Source organism: Andrographis paniculata, unplaced genomic scaffold (assembly GCF_009805555.1).
Source record: "Andrographis paniculata isolate CXL003 unplaced genomic scaffold, ASM980555v1 Contig32END, whole genome shotgun sequence".
Taxonomy (NCBI): domain Eukaryota; kingdom Viridiplantae; phylum Streptophyta; class Magnoliopsida; order Lamiales; family Acanthaceae; genus Andrographis; species Andrographis paniculata.
The window spans coordinates 5226594-5248841 of record NW_026137565.1 but is presented as its reverse complement, the minus strand read 5'-3'; the positions used below and the strand labels follow the sequence as shown (position 1 = coordinate 5248841).

Below are 22248 nucleotides of genomic sequence, written 5' to 3'. Positions count from 1 at the left end.
AAACAAGAATCACACTATATATATTTTACAATAACAGGCTCAATTAGAGAATCACAACACACAACGTGTCAACCGTGGAATCAAAATAAATATAATGTATGCATATACTTTGGAAATAAGATGCAGAATAAGTATATATAATTCAATTTAGAATTAGAGGGTAGATGCTCAACAGGGTCATTCATTCCTTTCCTGGCATGTACAGAGAACTTTATACTTTTATACAAAATAAAGGGACAATAAGAATCAAGTATGACCTGTATGCTATCAGAATTAAGCTACAATTAAACCAAAACACACTCCTCACATTATTCATATGGTCTGCCAATCAACCATAAAAGTGACAAAAAAAGGAAATATGATCCATATACAGGCTGTGGGACAAGTAAGATATAGAAACATCATACAATTACTCCTGCTAAATCTTACCTGCAATTTAAAATGGAAAGCCTTCTCACAAGATTAGAAAAGGGCAAGACAATTAATTTATAGCCCGGTTTACCCATTTGAGTTATCTCCAAACCAAAGAAAATTACAAACAGAATAATTTCTGTATATTTACCATCTAAGTTCAATCATTCAAGATATCTAATCTCACAAATACAATAATTCATCCTTCCTTATCAAAGAGACTTCATGCCGTGTAGTTCCTTAGTGTTTGTTTACTCCTAACTTGGACTATGTTGAGGTAAGAGGCCGGGAGAATATCCTGTATCGTAGTTAACATATCACTGTAATCTCATTGCAAGGCCATGTAAGTGACCTGAAACATTTTAAGGTAGTGATCCCCATTGAGCCAAAACTTATAACAGAAAGAAACATACATTAGTCTTTGCTGCATACTTTTGTTCCAACCAAATATTGCTTATCACCAGAATAAAAAGCAGAAATTATTGATATCTAGATATGCCAACTCAAGGGTAGTGCTAGTCACATGTGTTGATTTCGAATTCTAGTCTTCCTCCTCAGCTTTACTCTTTCCCTTCTCGATGCCCTTAGCATCTGGCGATTTTGGATCCACCTTCTTTATAGCTTCCAAATGCTTTCTCAGCATCCGGACCTCTTTAATGTAATAATGGATTCTGTCGATCATCAACCCCAGGAAAAGAGCAAACCCTGCACTCATAACAGCTCCATTGTTTCTTTCATCCAGGTCCATGTTTATCATAACAATTGGGAATTATTGAGCCCAATTTAACACGTGACAGCATAATTTAAAATGTATCAACACATGATATTGATTTGATTGTTCAATTAGGAAGAATCGAAGCTAGGTCACACTAGTATAATTTTTCACGAAAACAGGTGATCGCGTAATAATGATCTCCGAATCAAATTAATCGGGCAAGGGAGATTGGCTAAGCTAGGAATCAGAGGGAGGAGAAAGTTTTACCCAACAGTGATGCTTCCAAAAGCTGGTGCGCGAGGAGAACCTGGTCGGTGGGGTTAAGAACGGCGCCAGATTCGTCAGTCCGGGACTGGATGTTGTTGATGTTTATAATGATGGACACCATTATCACGAACAGAGTACCGGCAGCAGTGGACGCCACCACAGGACCCCTCCCCTGCTTCATTTTATCCAGCAACATCAGAAGGGGCTTCCTCAACGGCGTTCGGAAAAGCAGCAGCAAAATCGCCGCCACTTCCCCCAAAACCAGAGCATACAGAGGCTGCATCATCTTGCCTCAAAACAATTCGAACCGATTTCGCCACAGATTTCAGATGAAAATTGTTGGAAGAGCGAGCGAGCGATCGATCAATCGATCAAAGATTGAATGAAAATTCAGAAGAAGAAGCTGTAGGTTCGGGAGACGGAAAAATTGATTCGAGGAAGTAAAGAACCTAATAGAGTAAATCAAGACCGTCCATCATATAGGCTCTACAAAATACCAACGGACTAGATTCACTCTGAAGCATTGCAAAACCCCTAGCTTCGGACTTTTCAACACGTGCGTGCTTCGGACATTAATCGTTAATTTGTTTCGGTGTGCATTTATCCAGACATAAATCATTATTTTAACTTTTCTTTTTCTTACATACGTGGTTAATACTATGCAAACGAGGTCGCTTGAAGCGAAAGTTTGAACCCATTACTTCACGGTCACATGTTCAATCGGTGCACCATTAGGAGACTAATTTCTAATTTTTTAACTATAGTTCTGATCGTTTTTGGGCTCCTCAAATACATGCCAAACATATTGTTAAAATATATTTAAAAGTAACAGGTTGAATTAGCTGTTGAATTAATGAATTCAGTTGTCCTAAATTTCATCTACAATATTGATTAATTAGATTACTTATTTAATTAAAATAATTAGATTTAAATTAAAGGTGGAGATTTATTTCAGTTTATGCTAAATTTTATATTACATCAGCACTTGATCCGAAGGCTAAAAGTAATACATAGTATTTATAATAGTTATTTTATTTAAAATATTTTTAAAATTATTGTCTTTTTAGACGATTTATATATCACTATAAATATATATATATAATACTCTCTCCGTCCCATAAATCATGTCCACGTTGTCGTTTCTGTCCGTCCCACGTATCATGTCACCTTTTTTTTTAAAAAATGATTATACACTTTAATCTCATTTTAAACTTTTTAATTTTATTTATTTATTTAAATTTTAATTAAACTAATTAGTTATCGTAATCTTAATTTATAAATATTATAGGATAATTATTTTCACTAATATATTCTTAATTATCTACTAATTATACCCTTCTAAAATACCGTGTCTACAGTGTAACAGACACAATATGTGGGACGAAGGGAGTACAAAATAAATATACATTTCTAATAATGGTGCATGAGACATTACACAAATTTCAACCAGCAGAGAATGAAATTTAAACACACAATTACCAAGAACTTAATTTGTAGAATGGCCAAACACTGTAAGAATAAGGACTTATGGACAGTATAAATATGTATATGTTACACTTATTCCACACAAATTAACTTGCAGAACATTGGCCAATTCCAAACTACTTTTGTACGAAGAAATGCAAAAATGTATTCTCACCTTCTTTGTAAAAATTTGAATAAAAGAGAAAATACATATATATATATATATATATAAAAAGCCTGTTCATATACAGAACTTTTTTTTTTTTTTTTTTTTCAGTCATTCTGAGTATGAATATCCTTTCCCGCGGTCCCGTCGGCCACTTAATGCCGCCTCCTCAATTGGGAATATAAATCACATAAAATATTAATTTTTTTACTGTTACAAAACTTCAATATAATTGCAGTTTCAGATTGCAATGGAAGAGGAATTCTTAATAAACATATATTATTATTATTCTTATAAAATACCTTTTTTTTGTATTCGGAGTAATTATGTCATAATATTCAAATATGAAGATTAATAAAAAAAAAAAATTTAATATAAGCGTAGCTATTTAAAAAGTAAATAATGAGATACTATAGCAAAAATTATTAAAATGTTAATAATAAAATAATGAACTAAGTAAAAAATTTTACGCTACTTTACTTGTGAGATTTTAGTCTTGATTTTAGTATTTCATCTCTTTTTTTCTAAAAAAATATCAAATCAGATACCATAATTTTTACATTCAAAACATCACATCAAACAATTATTTTAATTCAAAATCAAAATCCAAAACCAAAACTTGACAAGTATTTTTTTTTTAAATTCTTTAGAAGTAGCAAAACTTTTATGTAAAGGGAGATTACAAGTTGACGGGTTGGTTGTAAGCTCTTAAGTGGCATTGATTACTCCATTAAGTCAACGGACATTTACTTACAAAGTGTAGTTGTCAACGGGTGGGTGCGTCCAATGAAATTTGGGTGTAGAGTTCCAATTTGATTTTAAATTTTGCAAAGTCTTTCGTTATTTTGAAAGGAATTTTAAATTTAGTCACAAACTTGGTTCGCAATTGTGACGGAATATCAATCCCTCGCTAGTAATATATGTAAAATAAAATATATTTCAATTTCATACTCAAAATATATGTAATGAATAATACAAAAAGTATTGATAAAATAAAATACGATACAAAGAAAACTAACTCATAATTTATTGATGACAAACAGCAGTCGTACACAAACTTTTTAATTCATGCACATATATATATATATATAACATGCATTTAATTTCTTCCATATTACTTAATTAATTAACACACACTCACATATATATATATATATAATATCTATTTATTAATTATTCATGGCCGGAATCCACCCCATCCTCCACCGGCTCCGCCGCCAAACCCACCACCCAACCCTCCTCCACCACCGCCACCGCCTCCAAATCCGCCGCCTCCAAAAGGCCCCCCACCAAAGCCGCCGCCAGCACCCGCACCTCCGCCGAGTCCACCTAAGCCGCCGCCGCCGCCGTAGCCGCCGCCGCCGCCGAATCCCGGAAAGAACTGCTTCTGATCACGGAAGGTGGCGTCGTTGTCGGAACCGGCGAGTCTCCTGGCCGCAGAAGCCGTGCAGACAAGCGCGCCGAGGAAAGCCATTAGAAGGAAGGAAGACTTCGAAGCCGCCATGGATAGATAGCTAATAATTAATTAATTAATAATTATTTTAAGTATGGTTTGGAATGGTGATTATTACCTGCGGTGGTTATGATATTGAAAAGCAGTATGTAGGTATCAATTTATAGGGCTTTAGGGGTCATTAATGGAGCATCGGCTCATCCGTAAACTGAAATAGGTAAGTATATATTGAAAATGCATAATTAATAATAATAATAATAATAATAATAATAATAATGTGAGTTAGTTACAAGTTACTACAATACTCTCACTACTTGTCTAATCGAATCTAATTAATCTCATTTCTACAATTATATTAAAAAAATAAAAAATAGTAGCAATCCATAACAAGTACGTACTGCTGGAAGATTGACTCGTTCTTTTTGCCAACATCTATATAACTTTAATTACAAGTGGGACCTCTAATCACTGCCAAAACTGGTTTTATTTTTTTTATTTTTTATTATGAACCCAGTCTCGTTCCCAGTCGCTAAGAATAGAGGTAAACTCCAAGGTGGCAAGTCCAACCTCAACACCACCAGGCTATTCTTTACTAAACTTGTCAAAACTGATCTTGTCCGTACTAGTGGTGGGTGTTTGAATTTTAGATAGACTAGACTCCATATTTTTGTCCCACAATAAGATTATGATTGATTTTTTTCATATTAATTATTATATCAATACATATTATAAATAAAAAAATAAAAAATATTTATTAGTCTTTTATAATATAAATATAATGATATTTAAGGAGCAAATTATTTAAATATAAAAATATTTTAATGTCAAATAAATATAATGACACAAAAATCAAATAACAATTTTGGAACGGGATAGAGAAGGGAGTATTATATTATAAAGATTTTTTATTTTATTTATTAATAATATTTTTTAATAAAAAATCATATATTAAATATTTAATTTATTATTACCAATATATTTTAATACTTTTACATATATATATATACTCTCTAACTCTGTCGGTATTGATTTTTTTTATATTTAAAAAATAATATTTAATTTACTTAATAAATAATAGTAAGTTATGATTTAATTTTCTTATTTTTTATATAATTAAAAATATTAATAATTTTAAAATAAATTACTATATATAATTAAAATAATTATAATATCTATTTAATTTTGAACCACATATTTATTTATTTTTTTTGACCTCTTCAATCTAGCAACCTTTAGTTTTGAGTTCGGTTCAATGATTTGTAGTTTCCATTTTAATTTTGACAATGATCCTATTTATTTTTTTAGTATATATTATATGAATTATAATAATATATATTTATGTAAATAATGATATAGGTGACAATACAATTATACAGTTTTTAATAATTACATTTACATTTAAAAATTTTATTTAACTTTGAGTGAAATTTTAAAAATATATACTTAAACTATGTTTTCAATTTATAAAATAAATTATAATTAAATCCTATAATAAGGATTGGATTCTTGACACCATGCGCACATAATTTTTTATAATATAAATTATTATCATTATTAATTTTAAAATTAATCTATATTTATATTATTATATTTATTATCCATCAAATCACCCCAAACTCAAACAATATCTAAACACTAAAGATTTTTAAAAATTCAAATTATTTTAAAATTCAAATAAAAACTAAACTCAAATTCATATCATATATATTTATCCATGGCATATTTTCAAGTGTTATAAATGTCGAGCGATCTCAGCCGTAGGATAAGGTGGGGAAAATCACAGCAGAACATCCAAACCACAGAAATGGAATCGCAGCTATCCATCATCTTTCTTCCTCAGCTCTCCTCAAACTCAGAAATTATCTGCAAATCCATCATTTTGTTCTTACACCAATCTTCTACCTGGTCGGATTGATGAATAAGTGCATCTCGCCGCCGCCGTCGCCGCCGCCATTACTACCCTACCACAAACACAGACTTTCTTCTTCTTCTTCAATACGACCAAATCGAGTCGCCATCAAAGGATCGTCGTCGTGTTTGGTGAAGACCAGAGCTCATCTAACATCTGTTTCTCCCATTCTTTTTGTTGCAGCTGAGCTCTCCGACGCCGGGAAGCTTTCTGTCCTTGCTCAGACAGGGTCGGGGTTTAATTTGTCGTCTTAATTAATTTTCGATTAATTAATTAATTGATTAAGACGGAATTCCTGTTGGGTGCAGTGCTGTGTGTTTGATGGCATTTTGGGTTGCCAATTTCTTCGTGCCTGGAATGATTATGAAGAATTCTGGAGAATCAGCCACCACCAATTATGATGATGATGATTCAGACGAAGAAGATGATGATGAATGACGTATGTATGTAATGCAATGTATGAAAGAGAAGTGATTGAGATTGAGATTAGGTCAAGGCTTTTTTTTCAATGTTGTACTTGTTTGGAAAAATTTTATACTGAATATCAAATAGTCATCGAAATATAAAATTAGATATCAAAATAATTTATGAGAATTAATTTGATAATCAATAATAATTTATCTAAATAAATTCTATAATCACGATAATTTTATTGAAATAATTTAGATAATCAATAATAATTTATCGAAATTTCAATAATTAAAATATCGAAATAAATTCGATAATCAATTTATCAAAATTATTTTGATAATCACAACAATTTTATAAATTCGATAATCAATTTCTCAAAATAATTTTGAAAATTGTAATAATTTAGTTTTATCGAATTTAATAATTTTATCTAGGTAGAATCTATTTCCGCAAAAACAAATACGCTCCGGTAGTGCGCTCCGGTAGTGCGTTCCCAAAGATAAAACGACGTTCGTCTCCAAATTATGTGACACCCCAATATTTCGGAGCTCCGACGAACTAAAACGAGGGGAACACACGCTGTGTTGGGAGGCTAGAGATCGGAAAGTCGCCGGAAATTTTAACCGGAGAACTCGTCGAAAGCTTTGCCCGAGAAGAGGGGATTAGAGAGGGAGAGATGAGGAAAAACTCTCAAATTTTGGTGTGTTGTTTTATGAAGGGGTGGAGAGGGCCTTTTATAGGCACTCCACCCCTTGGAGTTTAAATGCCTAATCGAAACCGTTGGCTTTTAATAGCTTATAACCGTCTGCCATAATTTTGGTAACGTTCGACAATAAACGTCATATTTAATTTCGGTCATAAACACTAATTGAATTTCGGTTATAAACACCAAATTTAATTCCAGTCATAAATATATTATTTGAATTTAAAAAATTCAAATAATAATTTATTATATATTTATGTAATTATCTGGTCCGTACACCTGTGGCTTACCAGCATACCAGCGTTTACATGCCTCACCACACTATCAATAACCACTGTACAAACCGACGTGCATTTTAATTCACCGAATAATCGGTTCCAAAAATTATGAATTTAATTCAAATTAAATTCAATTGATTAAATAATTAACCGATTTTTCAATAGTACTTAATCTTATGATTAATGTTGTTGATTTTATAAATTTAAGGACTGACTTTATAGATTTTATGAGTGCAGTTAAATGAGGATTAGTTGATAATTAATTTTTGTTTTCGTTAGTCAACTATGCCTTCATTGTCATTTATTTTTTTTAATAAGTAAATTTATCTTATATTTTCTCCGTCCCACTTAAGTTGTCGGACATCGAATTTTAGGTATTAAGTAATTAAAAATATAAATTATAAATTAATATTAAGATAATGAATAGTTTAATTAAAATAAAAAAATTTATAAATTATAAAATTTTAAATATGATTAAAATGTATAGTTATATTTCAAAAGAAAAAATGATAAATTATGTAAAAATAGAAAAGTAGATAAATTAAGTGAGACTGGATGAAATATTTTTAAAATATTGCATGGAATCAATTAAAATTTGTGCAAAAATTTTTTTATATTTTTGAAAATATTACATATAAACCCTATAAATGAATTATGTGCAATAATTTTAAAAACATAAAGATGTTTCATGACTTTCTAAATTATGGTAATAATTGTACAAAATTTTATAATCACAAGCATTTTTGCCCATAAAAATATAAAGAAGTATTTTTTTTTTATCCATTCTAAAATGTTGTATCTCTTTATTTTTTTCAAATATTTGTAATATATATTTAGTATAAAAAATACTCTAACAAATAATATGTTTCTTTCGTCAAGACTAAAATATATATTAATTTTTTTTTATAGTAAATTAAAGAAAATAATATTTTTATTATTTAGTAAAAATTTATAAAATATTTTGATACTTTTCCATTTTTTATATTTGTATAAATATATAATAATATATTTATAATTTATATAAAAATAAAGCTATCTATTAATAAAAATATACTATTGTTTTTTTACATTATACTAAATATTATTATCTTTTAAAAAAATATATATTTAAATCAAATCCAAACAAACTTATATTTTTAATTTTAATTTTTTTTTATTATTCTTTTTATCATATAATTTCAAAACAAACTAAAAAATAAATACAAAAGACAAAAGTTTAATAAACAAATTCAGTGTGATTTTCAAAAAGAGGCGCTTCAGAGTGTGATCAGTTTCAGTTGATCTCAAAACATCTCCCGCCTCTGTTTCGCGGATTTCATTCCATCAATCTATCCCTCCTCCACCTCCTTTCGCTGTGGATCTCTTAGGACGAGCAGAACAGTTATGGAGGAAGTTGATGAAACAGATGTGCAACCTCAGGTTTGTTTTCGCTTTCCGTTTCTCCATCGCTAAGTTTTTTGGATGCATTTGCGCCTGTTAGTGCTAGAATGAGTACTAGCATTTTTGCGATTTTCACTAGAATAATTTATAATTAGATTCACTCTGACTTGCTGCAACTGAGAAGAAGCATGAATTTGTCGTAAAAACTACACCTAAGAGGAACTGTTAGAACGAGAACGTAAAACCATCAAAGGCGTATTCCACAAGGCACTAGCATTTACAAATTTTGCATATAATGAATAATAGAAATTTCACAGAATCCCGTTTGAATTTTAGTGATTTAAGATGCTTTTTAAAATGTTAATATTCTTATATGTTCTTGCCGGTGTTCTTGGTTTTCAATTTAAGTTATGGCTCAGTTTCCAAGATATATTTGTCTTTCTCCTTGTGTCAATTGGCAGGTCTATATGGCATGCATAATGCACGGTCAAAGGTGAAGTCCGTTAGTGCATACAATTGTAATTGTAGTCTTCCCTGCTCATGATTGCTTGAAAAGAGGATATAAAGAACCTTCGATATGAATTAACATTTCTTACAGAGCTGGAATCTCTTATTATGATTCCATCTCCTGCCAACTCCAAGTGATGGAATTTTGGGAAGATAGCACTGAAGAATTTCCCTTGATCGAGATGGGTACTTTAAGTAGATGTTCAAGTCCCACGTTCATCATTTCATGTTTCATTTATTTTGAATGATTTAATCTTACGTTTATTCATGCAGTGAAATATCAAGTACAGCCCTGCATCATCTACACCAGCACCAAGAGTGACGAATCCTTCTTGGCTGCATTACAAAATAATGGTTTGGGTTTCAATAATGTGATGTCTCATTCTACATTCAGCTGTTTCTAAGATTAACATTTATGTAGAGGGAGCAGCTGATGCTGTGACAGTCAAGCTTGTAAAGAGCTCATTATTTAGCTATGAGCAGGCATGGCACAGGTGAAGAAATAATATCAAAATCTGGTGTTGTGTAATTTTATCCAGAATTTGGCTTTTTAGTAAGAAAATATATTGAAACAGAAGAGACCATAACAACAAAGTGAGTGCACCATGTAAACGTGAGGATTTCAAATGGCATATATGATAGTGTTATTCAAATATTACCAAGCTTTATTCTGAGCTTTCCATTTTCCAAATCTTTTATATTTATTATGCTATGTCTCTTCAGTAATCAGTAACATACCTTGTTTCTTTTGTTTGCATGTATCAGACTGATGTACCTAAGGGTTGCAGGAATGGATGAAGGGCTGAATATCAAAGAGAGAGTGTCTTTTGTAAGTTGAAGAGTTCAGGATTTAGCTGTGCGCTGGGCTTCACTTTTCATCTCTTTGAGCAAATCATTCAGTTACTCTAGGAATTTATTTATTTGATCACAGATTGCGCTGATGTACCTTTCCATTCTAGATTGAGTCATGTCTTAAATTCTTCCAACACTAAATAACAAGATATCTGCTGAAGGAAAAGGTTGCAGTTAATGTTTTTAATTATAGCATGACGTGAACAAAGCAGCAATATGCCTAGTTATTTCAAAACTTTATCCAAGCCGGAACAAAAAAATTTATATAATTATTGGGCTGAATTATTAAAAGAAGAGTATCTATTTATTGATTAAACTATTCTACTATTACCTTTGATGATTTGAGGATGTGAATGAATTGTAGTTTCTTTCCTGTAAGTATTTCATCAATTGTAAAATTCTGCATACTCTGGATGGTCAGACTCATTATTAACATATTTTAGTTGTATTTTGGTTTGAGCTTATGTTTGAAGTAATGAGATCTGTAGTATGTCTCAGTTTGTCGGACATAAGTAATTATAATAACAGATAAATTCTTAACTTAAATATTTATGTGCTCATGAATATTGTCCTTTGTTCAACTGCAGCTTAGTACCATGATGGACATTCGAAGTGATGTACAAGTTCGTGCCAGTGGGGGTCTTCTTGCGATATTAGAGAATGAGAGAATAATTGATGTTCTTGAACTGAATGAAAGTGGGAATGCGTCAATTGCACTTAATTCAGTCTCTGAAATCTCACTGTATCTTTGATGTTTTCTTACTCATATCAACTTTATTCTGATATATCTAACTGTTCTTTTGATGGGAGGAATGCAACTTAACTGAAAAATTAAGAAACAATTTTCTCAAAGTTGATTCTGCTGCCCATGAAGCATTGCAAATATTCCAAACTGACAAGCACCCAAGTCATATGGGCATTGGTAGATCGAAGGAAGGGTAAATACTGAAGAAACCTTTATCTTCTGTCTAGATAATCTTCTAATCCATAAGAGCATAGGTATTGAAAAATAAATATGAAAACATAGCTTTTCTCTAAGAAAAATGCTTAAAGGAAACATGATGTTTATTTTCAAATTTCAGGTTCTCTGTTTATGGGATGATGAACAAGGTCTTGTGAGACTTCTGCTTCTTATTTCTATAAAATGATGTTTCTTTGACAATTATGGCTGACTTGCAACTAATTATTTACAATGTCAGTGTGTAACACCAGTGGGCAGACGGCTGTTAAGGTAGTACTCTTCCATAAATGCAAATGTACGCAATTGTGTCATCTTTGTTGAATCTTTGATTTAATAATTCATTTGAATAGGAACTGGTTTCTGAGACCAATATTGGACCTGGAAAAGTTGAACAATCGTCTCGATACTGTATCCTTGTTCTCGAATATGGATCATGTTAATTTTTGTTAGTCTTTGTAATATAATTTTGAAGTGATAGCATGACTGTAAAAAGTTAAAGCTTCCCAAAAATGAGAGTGAGGCAATGTCAAATGAAATGATGCCCTGGGTCAACTGAATTATATGCATTTTATGATGATTTTCATCCAATTCTCATCAAATCAAAATGTGTTGTGAGTTCACAAAATTTGCAACCTTACTAATGTCTGCCCATTCTTAAATGTAATTATGAAGATATCTTTCTTTTTCAATGCGGAAGAGCTGCTGATTTCTTTACGTCAGACCCTGAAATCTGTAAAAGACATTCCTCACATATTAAAGGTTTGGAAGTCCTTCTCTTAGCTCATAATGAACTTATATCCCCTTATGCCATTTCTAAACTTCTAATAATCAAAGAAAAACAATTATGCTGTTTCATTACCAAGTCTTGAAATATATTTTTAGCATCAGTACATGCAATAACATTTATTAATCTTTAATGTGGGGTTGGTTAGCATTATTCTTTCTTATTATGTTTCATTGCTCATTGTGGTTGTAATTTGAACACAATTCTGAATTATGACAGAAAATTAACTCTCCAAGTTCTGTATGTACTACTAATGACTGGAGTGCCTTTCTAAAGGTATGACACTATTATCTATCATTTTAACCAGTATGATCTACCTCTTCATTATGCAATGATTCATTTGTCTGGAAGATACTTCTGTAAATGTGCCTCTGAAACATGCTTATATGTGTATTCTTGTCTTTCCCAGTCATCTTTGCATCATTTCTCTATGATAGTGGGGTGTACATGGTGGTTTTGTAGATGCAAATGGTTGAGAATATTATAAAATTGTCATTGCCCAATCAGTGTGATGCTTAGCCACCTTATGTTCCTGTTTCTGCTCTTTTAAGCAACCTGGTTTCAATATGTTATCTTCTGATGGATTTCATAGTGGTAAACAGAACTTGAATGAATTGTTGCTTCTTATACATGTCCCAAGCTTTATAAGACACACAATGAGATCAGCAGCTGGAGCATTGCCTCAATTTAGTTTCTCTTCTAAAGCATTTGTTTGATGACAATCAGTTCGAACCCTGAAAAGATTAAAGTTAGATTGTTCAAAAGATTTCCTCTTTTTCCCATGTTTTTGTAAATGTAATAATAATAATATATATATATATATATATATGTATTGTAGAGCATTAGTTCACTGTTGCACATCAAGAAGATATTTGAAGTTGGCATTTCTGAATCACTTCAAGAACAACTGAACCATTTAAACTTGGATATCATTGACAAGGTATATCTATTGTGGATTGGTTTTATTTATTTTCTCTAATTTTATTATATTATATTATATTTGTCATGTGTTGATTTTTTCGATAAATATATTAATATATCAATTCATGTTACATTGCAGGCTTGCCTCTACATTTCCACTGACCTGGCCTTTGTATATGAACTGGTGTGGTGTTGGTTACTTGTCCGTTTTTATGTTATATGTTTCTTTAAGCATACTTTGGTATTTACCTGCAACAGTATTTCAAACTCTTCTTATACACAGTCCCAAAAGTGTACGCTGAAATTGCAAACTCCAATATAAATATCTAGCATAAACTTTTAATATTTCATAAATGAATTGACGATGACTTTTCAAATCATATCAGGTATTTTATAACTACTTATCACTTCAAAAGGCATCTAATGATTAAATTATTTACACTCAAACAACCCAAATGAAAGGATAAAGATCCACAAGTTCCATGTAAAAACGGAATTATTTACATGAACAACCAACATGGATCAATTGATTTCTGAACTTGTTAATTCACTTCCTCAGTAATTATCACTCTTATTGTTCTTTGAATTTTTGATATTTTTCAATTTTTTGTAGGTCATTGGAGTTATAGATGTAAATCGATGTAAAGATAAGAGTTACGAGACAATTGTTAAAGATGGTTTCTGTGGAGAGGTGTGAGGTCTATAGAGTTATGAAGCAGATTTTAATCATTTTTGGTTTGGTTTTCTGGTTCTTTTTCTTTGTTCTTTTTTTTAGTTACATTATTTAATGCAGCTAGACGAGCTGAGGCAAATATATGAAGAGTTGCCTGAATTTTTGGAAGAGGTCCTCTATTTCTATTTGTCAGAGTTTAGTGAAAATGTGGAAGATGTAGATTGTGTAGTGATATTATCGGCTTCTAAACTTTCAGGTGTCATCACTGGAACTTGCACGGTTGCCACATATGTCAAGGGAAAAGTTCATTCCTCATATTGTTTATATACATCAAATAGGTTAGTTATAGAATTTAAGGTTGTTTTATCCTATTGTAGGACCTTTCTAAGTTGAACCAGGTGACAGATATCACAATGGCTAGAATTAAATTCACGCCTGTTGTAAGGGAATATGAAATCTTAACTTCATAAACAGATAGGATTTAAACGTTTCTTAACATTTCAAGGGATATTCACTTTTATATGTGATGCAGGGTACTTGATATGCATATATGAAGATAAGCTGGATGACAACATTCTAGAGAAACTTCAAGACTTTGAGTTTGCTGTATTTATCTTTTAATGAATGTAGTTTAACAGTTTGTGCTGGAATAATATAGTTATATTTTGAGATATTTCAAAGTTCTCAGATGAAGATGGAGACTCGAAGAAGTTTTTCTATCGCACTGCTAAGACAAGGGAACTGGATAACCTTCTAGGAGATATATATCACAAAATTTTGGGTGAGTTGATGGAAGTCTTCTTTATGAAATCTGACTTAAAAGTGATTGAGGTTATTGAAGTCAAGTGTCATAAGAATATTATTGGTGTATTTTATTATATATATATATATATATTCTTAAAAAAATAAAAACTTTATAACTTTTTAGTTTGTATGTCATGTACTTTACGTCTATAAAAGTAGTTATATGATATCTTTTGCTGCATCTGATGCTTTATGTTCTTTTTTCACTGAATATATTTTCAAAGACATGGAGAGAGCAATTACCAGAGACCTTGTCTCACATATTCTTGAATTCTCAGTTCCTTTATTCAAAGCTACTGCATTTGCTGCAGAGCTTGATTGGTGAGTGTACTTAAATCTTCTAGCTTATCCCATTTCACTTAATATGCCCTTCCCCTCAAGCTTCCATAGGTGTTTCATTGTATTTGATTCCTTGTTTAATTACCATGTGTGTCTATGTAGCTGCTTGTCGTTGGCATTAGTTGCTCGTCAGAATAGCTATGTGAGGCCTACTTTGACCTCAGAAAGTTTGCTTGATATAAGAAATGGAAGGTTTGCACAGCTAACCATGCTACAAACAGGTTATACTAAATATTATACAGAAGATGCTATGCACTTTTTAATTGCTAGCAGACATGTTTTGCAGGAAATGACAGTTGATACCTTTATTCCCAATGATACAAAGATTATGGATGAAGGTAGTTTTCTGAAACCTTTTCCCTGTATTGATTAGATGTAGATTTGTCATTTCTGTTACTAAAGACATGTCATGGATTCACGTGTTCAGGAAGAATCAATATCATCACTGGACCTAATTTTTCTGGAAAAAGTATCTACATAAAACAGGTTGGTAAGAGTAGACTTGACCATTAAAATCTAAAATATTGAAGCGTTGACATATTTGATTTTCTTGTTAGTTCAAGCCAACTATAACATGATAACTACTTCAAATCACATATGATTGTTGAGATGGTTATTAACTCTGATCTTAATATTTTGTATCTTTTATAAAAATATATCATAAAAATTTTAAAAAAAGATTATTATATTGGTGTTGTTCACATATACAGTTACTTGTTTACTTGTCACAATTTAAACAGTTATTACATATTGGTGTTTTTTTTCCTTCATTGTATTTAAGGTGAAAAAGTAGTTGGATGTGTGTTTTGAGTGGAAAATAGGTGCTAGATGTAATATGTTCGGAGAAAAATTCGGTGTCGGATGTGATGTTTTTAGAGGAAACTTAGATAACAAATAGTTAAAAATAGGTAACACAAGTAAACAAACCTTTATATTTTCATTGGATTACAATTAAGACATTTCCTTTGGCAGATATAAAATTCTAGAATTGAAGAAATCTAATACAAATAAAAAGGATTAAATAAAAAATATTGTATTAAAAGTTAAGAGGAAGAAATTCAAAATACAAGGAAATAATAAAATGATATATTTGCAGTTCTTGGATTTTAATATTACACCAAGCCATGTTGTTCCATGTTTTAGGTTGCACTGATTGTTTTCCTTTCCCATATTGGAAGTTTTACTCATAGTGAATATCATCTCTTCTCATCGTAATCCATGTTGTTCCATGTTTTAGGTTGCACTGATTGTTTTCCTTTCCCATATTGGAAGTTTTACTCATAGTGAATATCATCTCTTCTCATCGTAATCCATGTTGTTCCATGTTTTAGGTTGCACTGATTGTTTTCCTTTCCCATATTGGAAGTTTTGTACCAGCAGAAACAGCGACAGTGGGTTTGACTGATAGGTTCTATTCTTGCTTTGCCATACTTTTCATTAATCATCCCTTGTAAAGGGTAGCTTTTCATTTATGTATAATCATTAGTGATGCTTTATCAATAACTAATAGGATCTTTTGTGCAACTGGAAGTAAATTCATGACTGCTGAACAGTCAACATTTATGATTGATCTCCAACAAGTTGGCATGATGTTGAGGTATGAAGTCAGATGTCTCTGATATCTAAATTGAGCTCATGGCCCTCACCTTTCTTGATACTATATCTACTGTGTGGCATATGTTATGACTAGGAGTAAAATGTGATTCATGGATGCAGTAATTTCGATCTTTGAGTCACTTTTTTATTTTTATTTTGGGAGAGAAAGAAACTTATATTAATAGGAAGATATGATACAAGATAGAAGAGAATCCAAAAACTGATTATGAATTACAACCAGACAGCCATTTCAACATGTTCTTTAGCATTGTGCTTAGTAAAATAATCTGCAGCTTCAGTTGCACTACGTGGGACATGTTGGGAAAATGTTAAATGTTTGTTCTTTCATTTGTTTTTTCATCATCAGGCATGCATGTCATCGGTCTTTATGTCTGGTGGATGAATTTGGAAAAGGAACTCTTTCTGAAGGTTAGCTACTAAGAGGATGAATCAAGCTGTAATACCTTGGGGTCACTACTATGAATATTTAACATTTTTAATACACATAATCTCCAGATGGAATTGGTCTCCTTGGTGGCACCATAAATTATTTTGCCTCAAGTGATAACCCTCCAAAGGTTTGTTCTTAACACCCCTATAAGATTGGGATAAAATCCTTTACCTTTCATCCTGAATTCATGTTGATTTTTTCGAAACATCTCAATGACACTCTGTTGTCTAAGTTGAGAGGAGAACAAAATCCCATCCTCTCAGTTGAGGGATGATGTGGCACCATGAACTTTACTTCAACTATTGTAGCAAAAGTCTTAGGTATACAGAACACCCATCTTTTCAACTTTCATTCAAAAAGTCCAGTCAAAACAAAATGGAAGTATGTATGTTACATGCATCCTTGAGACAAATTGCTTGCCAGAGTCCTTTCAAGCGTTACATGTGATAGATAGAGAGATTAATGGCATTTCATTTCCAAGATTGGCAGCTTGCCAGAGTCCTTTCAAGCATTAGATGTGATAGATAGAGAGATTAATGGCATTTCATTTCCAATATTGGCAACTTGACCTGCTTTCTCGGATGTAAAAATATGGAATAGTTGTTACAACTGTATTGAGGGGGGATAATAGAGATGCAGCTTCATTTGTCTCAGTAAACCATTATAGCTAAATGATCAAGCTCTCCCTTGTTAGTGCATTACTCCCGAGCAGCGAGCAGAAGGATACCTTCTCTCTATTTTTTTTATCTTTGGAATCCTAATTATGTCCAGTGATCTTGTTGAACACATCATGAGTTCCAGCTTTCTTGCAGGTTATGTTGTGTACTCACTTGACTGAGATATTTGAAAATGGATGTTTACTGGAGGTAGCAATAATGTGGTTTCTTTCTTCCATTATGTGCTGTTCGAATTTCTACTATCAGCTACGTTATACATTTCATCCTTCAATACCTGCAGTCTAGCAAGATTAAGTATTACACCATGAGTGTACTAAGCCCAGATAACAATTGCACAGAGGTTGAGGACATTGTATTTTTATACAGGTGCTTTATATCTATCTTCTTCTTCTTCTTCTGTTTTTTTTTTTTTCGCGGATATCTGTCTTTCTTCTTAACATGGTATATAACATATGACCTTACATAAGAAATGTGAAATCTCAATCAATACTGCTTCACTAGATTCTATGGTGATAAGATGCTTCTCTTCTTAAAAAGTTATCTTTACTAGAGTGGATAACTTGCGAGTAAAAATACCATAGCGGATTCTTTTTATTGTTCTGTCAAAACCAATCAACTCTGCTCTTACTAAATAATTCCTGGTTCTCTAATACTCTTTTGAGTCTTTGACCGTTTCAATTTGTGCCTGCCAGACTGATACCTGGACGGGCACTTCAGAGCTACGGTGAGTCACTGATCCATCTCATGTGGCCATTGGTTATCCACCAATTCTTCTTTTATTAAAGTTTGATGCAACTTGTTTTGCAGGATTGCACTGTGCACTGCTAGCAGGTATTGTTTTTAAAATATGATCTTTTGAAAAAAGCTTGATATTTTTCTGTCCAGAATCGTTCTATGCATTTGCACTGGACTTCAATTTTTAGGTAATGATAAAGGAACGTCATTGCAATGAAACTAGTAAGAGACACGGGAGGTAATCCAATGGTAAATTAGAAAACTAAAATTAAATTATAGATCTTCTATTATTCTAAATACACTATAGTTAAACAAACCACTATAATAAATCCTAAGGATTTGCCACTTTATGTCAAAGTTCATTCTACTGCTGATACTGCTTTCACTTACATTCTATTAATGGCATGTCAAGGAGTCCTGAGTGAAAGCACCACCGACCTTTCCCATTCCACCCAAACTCAAAATTCACATACACACATGTTTGTGCTGTGAAATAGTTTGAAGGGGATATTATTTATGTGAAGTATAGAAAATTGCGTAGAAAATATAAATAATAATAAATGTGTAATATATTTTTTTTTGAGAAAATGTGTGGATTTTTCTTACAAAAAGAACACACGCATAAAACCCTCAAGACAAACAGATTATGCTTAATTTATTTATTATAATGGAGGGATTAATCTGCTTTTTTATTTTTTTTCCACTCCCATTTTGTATCATAAAATAGATTGTTACACATGTAAATTACTAGGCTCGAGTTAAGTAATGAAACCTAGAGGTTAATGTTATAAGAGGTTTGTTTGTGCATGTGTCTGCCGTCTGGAATTTATGGGGTAATAATTGATAGATTGTTAATCCAGGCAGCAGAGGTAGGGCAGGTGTCTAGTGGAGTTTTGCTTCTAATGTTCTTCAGTTTGTATAGGAGTTCCTGATGAAGTTGTGGATAGAGCAGCCTCTGTACTACTAACAATTGAAAGTAATAAAAATATTCAGAGGCTAGAGAATGAGAATATATTGGCACAGGATCAACAATACAAGGTACATCTTGCACACATTTATGTCAGATACGTTTACATATTCTTTTACTCCTATATAAGTAAAATAATAAAATACAGGAGGCTGTAGAGAAGATGTTAACTTTTGACACTTCAAATGGAGACCTGCACCAGTTTTTTGAAGAAATCTTCCCCTCGCACCATTGAGAGTAGCAATGCCGCATCACATAGTGCACCACCTTCAACATGGGTTCCATAAGTTTACATGGAGCACTGTCCTGTAGGAGTATCATATCTGCTATATTCTCATATTTAGGCATCATATATCATATACTAAAATTGTTGCAGCTGTCCTCAATTTAAAGTTGAATAAAATTCCTTAAACAAACTTGTTTTGCACTTCAGTTCACTACATTTTGTCTCAGTTGTCATGCTTTCTACTCACACTGTGTTTAGAGGTCCTTTTTTAACTGATTGGAGAAAAACTTCACATGTGGAAGTGATTTTTTTTTTTTACCTCTTATCTTATTCTCTGCTTAAATTTTGTTTTCATTTAGAAAGATTTTTCATTGGCGAAGGGGGCAAGAGGCTATTACCCACCTCAGGTATTGAAGTTGCTGCTCAGTTTGTAAGGTAAGAATTAATTTACACTGGACGTTATATTGCCTTCCTTAAATTTGTACTCAATGCAGATGTGAAGAACTCAGCTAGAGAAGAATCATTCAGTTTCTATTATGGAAGAACTTGTTTGCATGCCCTTTTGTCGGCTGTGTGCTATCTTAACCCTTCACTCACAGGGCAATCAATTGTTGGATAGTCATGGGGAATACATAATTTCCAGATCCTCTAAAAAGTATATCAATGGCAGCATGAGCAGCTGCCTCTGTCGGATGGAATATGTCCCAAAAGATGTGTGCACTTCTGTTTAAGCAAAACACAGCAAGAGGTGTGCAAGGTAACTCTGCCCTCAATCTTCCTGCTCCGCAACAAGCGCCTTTCGTATTGTTGAAACCTGAATGTCAATAATCGGTTGAAATTTATTATAGGCTGATCGTTATAGTCGTTGCATGGTGCATAAAAATAAAACAGGGCCAAGTTCAAATTTGATGCCATACCATAAGCTGCTGCATTTTGGATCAGCTCGAGGAGGACACCGTAAGTATCAAAGTATGTGTAATGGAAAGCTCCGAGTTCCAACTGCAAGCTAGGCAACATTCTGGTGAGCTCATCGTTGTACTTCTTCGACCAGTTATTTACTTCTTCGTCGCATGCATCTGTTTTACTCTTGAGCCTTTGTTTAGGTGCACATCCTAATGGCGGTATTGCGACGACTAAAAATTTTCGAGCTCCTAGACCATGGATTCCCTTGAGCAATTGTTTGAGCGTGGAGACCATAAGATCCACATACTGCTGTGGGAGATATTCTTTGGATTGTTCAGACCCTTCACTGAAATACCTTAGAATGTCATTACTTCCAAACACAATTGGAAAGAGTGATTTCGACAGGTGTTCTTGCACACCTGCATCTCCCATTTGCTTCAACAGCCCTTCACGTACTCTCCCGAATTGATTTACTTGGAGAGGCATTGGTATAGTCTGTTTCTGCATATTTATTTAATGTAATTAATTAATATTCCCTATATTATAATACAATAAGATGTAAATAGATTTATAAAGTAACAAGTTGCGGGGATAGCTCAGTTGGGAGAGCGTCAGACTGAAGATCTGAAGGTCGCGTGTTCGATCCACGCTCACCGCAATTCGATTTAATTTTTTTTCTTTTTCGTTTTAGTTTTCTCTATTTTGTTTTGGGACTTACAATGAGGTTTTCATTGGTAGTGTTCAAGATTCCAGCACCACCGGAGGCAAAGCTCACGCCTTTCAGATACAGCTCGTTGTCCCGCCGGCGAAGATACGGCGGCGCCGTCGGTAACTCCAATTTCTCAGCTGTTTGTTGCATAAATAGCATATTTAATAACATAGATAAAATGGAATTAACTACGCATGAACAGAATTAACCTGAAAATTAAACAAGTGCTTCCTATAGAACACACACATATATATATGCTGTATCTGTAGATGTAGATATATATATATATATATGGAATAGATAAATAGATGAAAATACCTATGAAATCTGCTGCATTTCTGCCATTGGAAAATCTGCCGGTTGGTTTTTTATCCTGATAGTCTATGCCGTTGTAGGGAAGATTGGCTCTGAGAAGTGAAAGTGGGAGGTAATTGTTGTTGCCCACATCAACTAATGAGTCCCCAAACACATAAATTCCACCCACTGTGCCTGTACTTTCACCTCTTGATTTTGTGATCATCATACCAGAAACCACCAAATTTATTATTAGTAGTAGATTGAAAGAGACAAAGGCTGTGGCCTTGGAATAGGATGATCTAATCAATGATACAGTTTTGTGGGGAATAAATATTTCCATAATTAGCAGCAGCTAGCTCAGTACGAAAATATATGATATGGGGTGGGGGGGTTTATTTAACTACAGGTAGCTTAATTCCCTAGCTCTCTTATTTGATTTGGTGGTAGTGACAGAGAAAGAGAAGAGGAGAATGGGTTATATAGTGATGGAAAGAAAGTGGGTTCATTAATTAGCTATCATGTATGTGTTCTAATGTGAACGTTGGATAGATCGAGGTGATCTGAGGGTGTGTTTGTGATCTGTTCATATATACACTGACTACTGTTTTAGTTTTTGCTGGACATTTGAACTTTGTGGATTTGTAGGTAAGCACGAGGAATGTGATCGATGAACAGTAGTAGATGGGAAT

At 32.6% G+C, this 22248-nt stretch overlaps 5 protein-coding genes and 1 non-coding gene across 6 annotated transcripts; 3 read left to right on the top strand and 3 right to left on the bottom strand.

Moving 5' to 3' along the window:
* Positions 1-705: 705 nt before the first annotated feature.
* Positions 706-1836, bottom strand: LOC127247710 (uncharacterized). The gene is made up of 2 exons (XM_051269681.1): positions 1394-1836; positions 706-1116 (listed from the first exon to the last, which is right to left on the bottom strand). The coding sequence occupies exons 1-2, from the start codon at positions 1677-1679 to the stop codon at positions 953-955; spliced, it is 450 nt and encodes a 149-aa protein (XP_051125638.1). The 5' UTR covers positions 1680-1836; the 3' UTR covers positions 706-952.
* A 2364-nt stretch (positions 1837-4200) lies between these two features.
* Positions 4201-4527, bottom strand: LOC127247389 (glycine-rich protein 5-like). Its single transcript, XM_051269216.1, has one exon. It carries the CDS (start codon positions 4525-4527, stop codon positions 4201-4203), a length of 327 nt encoding a protein of 108 aa, XP_051125173.1.
* A 1726-nt stretch (positions 4528-6253) lies between these two features.
* On the top strand, positions 6254-6894 carry LOC127247847 (uncharacterized). The gene is made up of 2 exons (XM_051269891.1): positions 6254-6614; positions 6694-6894. Exons 1-2 carry the CDS (start codon positions 6391-6393, stop codon positions 6821-6823), a joined length of 354 nt encoding a protein of 117 aa, XP_051125848.1. The 5' UTR covers positions 6254-6390; the 3' UTR covers positions 6824-6894.
* A 2218-nt stretch (positions 6895-9112) lies between these two features.
* Positions 9113-20026, top strand: LOC127248160 (DNA mismatch repair protein MSH5). The gene is made up of 34 exons (XM_051270392.1): positions 9113-9196; positions 9619-9650; positions 9756-9850; positions 9938-10018; positions 10086-10158; positions 10430-10493; positions 11104-11258; positions 11353-11454; positions 11599-11626; positions 11716-11747; positions 11828-11885; positions 12150-12236; positions 12481-12537; positions 13100-13201; positions 13322-13366; positions 13796-13873; positions 13976-14026; positions 14112-14193; positions 14388-14461; positions 14537-14636; positions 14884-14980; positions 15101-15190; positions 15272-15336; positions 15426-15484; positions 16330-16406; positions 16509-16595; positions 16962-17023; positions 17111-17172; positions 17858-17911; positions 18003-18088; positions 18415-18446; positions 18530-18553; positions 19380-19495; positions 19573-20026. The coding sequence occupies exons 1-34, from the start codon at positions 9161-9163 to the stop codon at positions 19657-19659; spliced, it is 2430 nt and encodes an 809-aa protein (XP_051126349.1). The 5' UTR covers positions 9113-9160; the 3' UTR covers positions 19660-20026.
* A 20-nt stretch (positions 20027-20046) lies between these two features.
* On the bottom strand, positions 20047-22248 carry LOC127248161 (GDSL esterase/lipase At5g55050). The gene is made up of 4 exons (XM_051270393.1): positions 21581-22248; positions 21272-21399; positions 20568-21054; positions 20047-20464 (listed from the first exon to the last, which is right to left on the bottom strand). Exons 1-4 carry the CDS (start codon positions 21897-21899, stop codon positions 20244-20246), a joined length of 1155 nt encoding a protein of 384 aa, XP_051126350.1. The 5' UTR covers positions 21900-22248; the 3' UTR covers positions 20047-20243.
* Positions 21139-21211, top strand: TRNAF-GAA (transfer RNA phenylalanine (anticodon GAA)). Its single transcript has one exon. It is a non-coding gene; the product is annotated as a tRNA-Phe (tRNA).

What these genes read in the sequence shown, in the direction of transcription:
- LOC127247389 (XM_051269216.1), bottom strand. Translation starts at nt 4,527, where the DNA reads ATGGCGGCTTCGAAGTCTTCCTTCCTTCTAATGGCTTTCCTCGGCGCG.
- LOC127248160 (XM_051270392.1), top strand. Translation starts at nt 9,161, where the DNA reads ATGGAGGAAGTTGATGAAACAGATGTGCAACCTCAG. An exon ending in ACTTGGATATCATTGACAAG is followed by an intron (nt 13,202 to 13,321) that starts GTATATCTATTG and finishes GTTACATTGCAG; the next exon opens with GCTTGCCTCTACATTTCCAC. An exon ending in ACAGTGGGTTTGACTGATAG is followed by an intron (nt 16,407 to 16,508) that starts GTTCTATTCTTG and finishes AATAACTAATAG; the next exon opens with GATCTTTTGTGCAACTGGAA.
- LOC127247847 (XM_051269891.1), top strand. Translation starts at nt 6,391, where the DNA reads ATGAATAAGTGCATCTCGCCGCCGCCGTCGCCGCCGCCATTACTACCC. An exon ending in TCTGTCCTTGCTCAGACAGG is followed by an intron (nt 6,615 to 6,693) that starts GTCGGGGTTTAA and finishes TGTTGGGTGCAG; the next exon opens with TGCTGTGTGTTTGATGGCAT.
- LOC127247710 (XM_051269681.1), bottom strand. Translation starts at nt 1,679, where the DNA reads ATGATGCAGCCTCTGTATGCTCTGGTTTTGGGGGAAGTGGCGGCGATT. An exon ending in TTTGGAAGCATCACTGTTGG is followed by an intron (nt 1,117 to 1,393) that starts GTAAAACTTTCT and finishes TTATGAGTGCAG; the next exon opens with GGTTTGCTCTTTTCCTGGGG.
- LOC127248161 (XM_051270393.1), bottom strand. Translation starts at nt 21,899, where the DNA reads ATGGAAATATTTATTCCCCACAAAACTGTATCATTGATTAGATCATCC. An exon ending in AAATGCAGCAGATTTCATAG is followed by an intron (nt 21,400 to 21,580) that starts GTATTTTCATCT and finishes TGCAACAAACAG; the next exon opens with CTGAGAAATTGGAGTTACCG. An exon ending in CTACCAATGAAAACCTCATT is followed by an intron (nt 21,055 to 21,271) that starts GTAAGTCCCAAA and finishes ATAAATATGCAG; the next exon opens with AAACAGACTATACCAATGCC.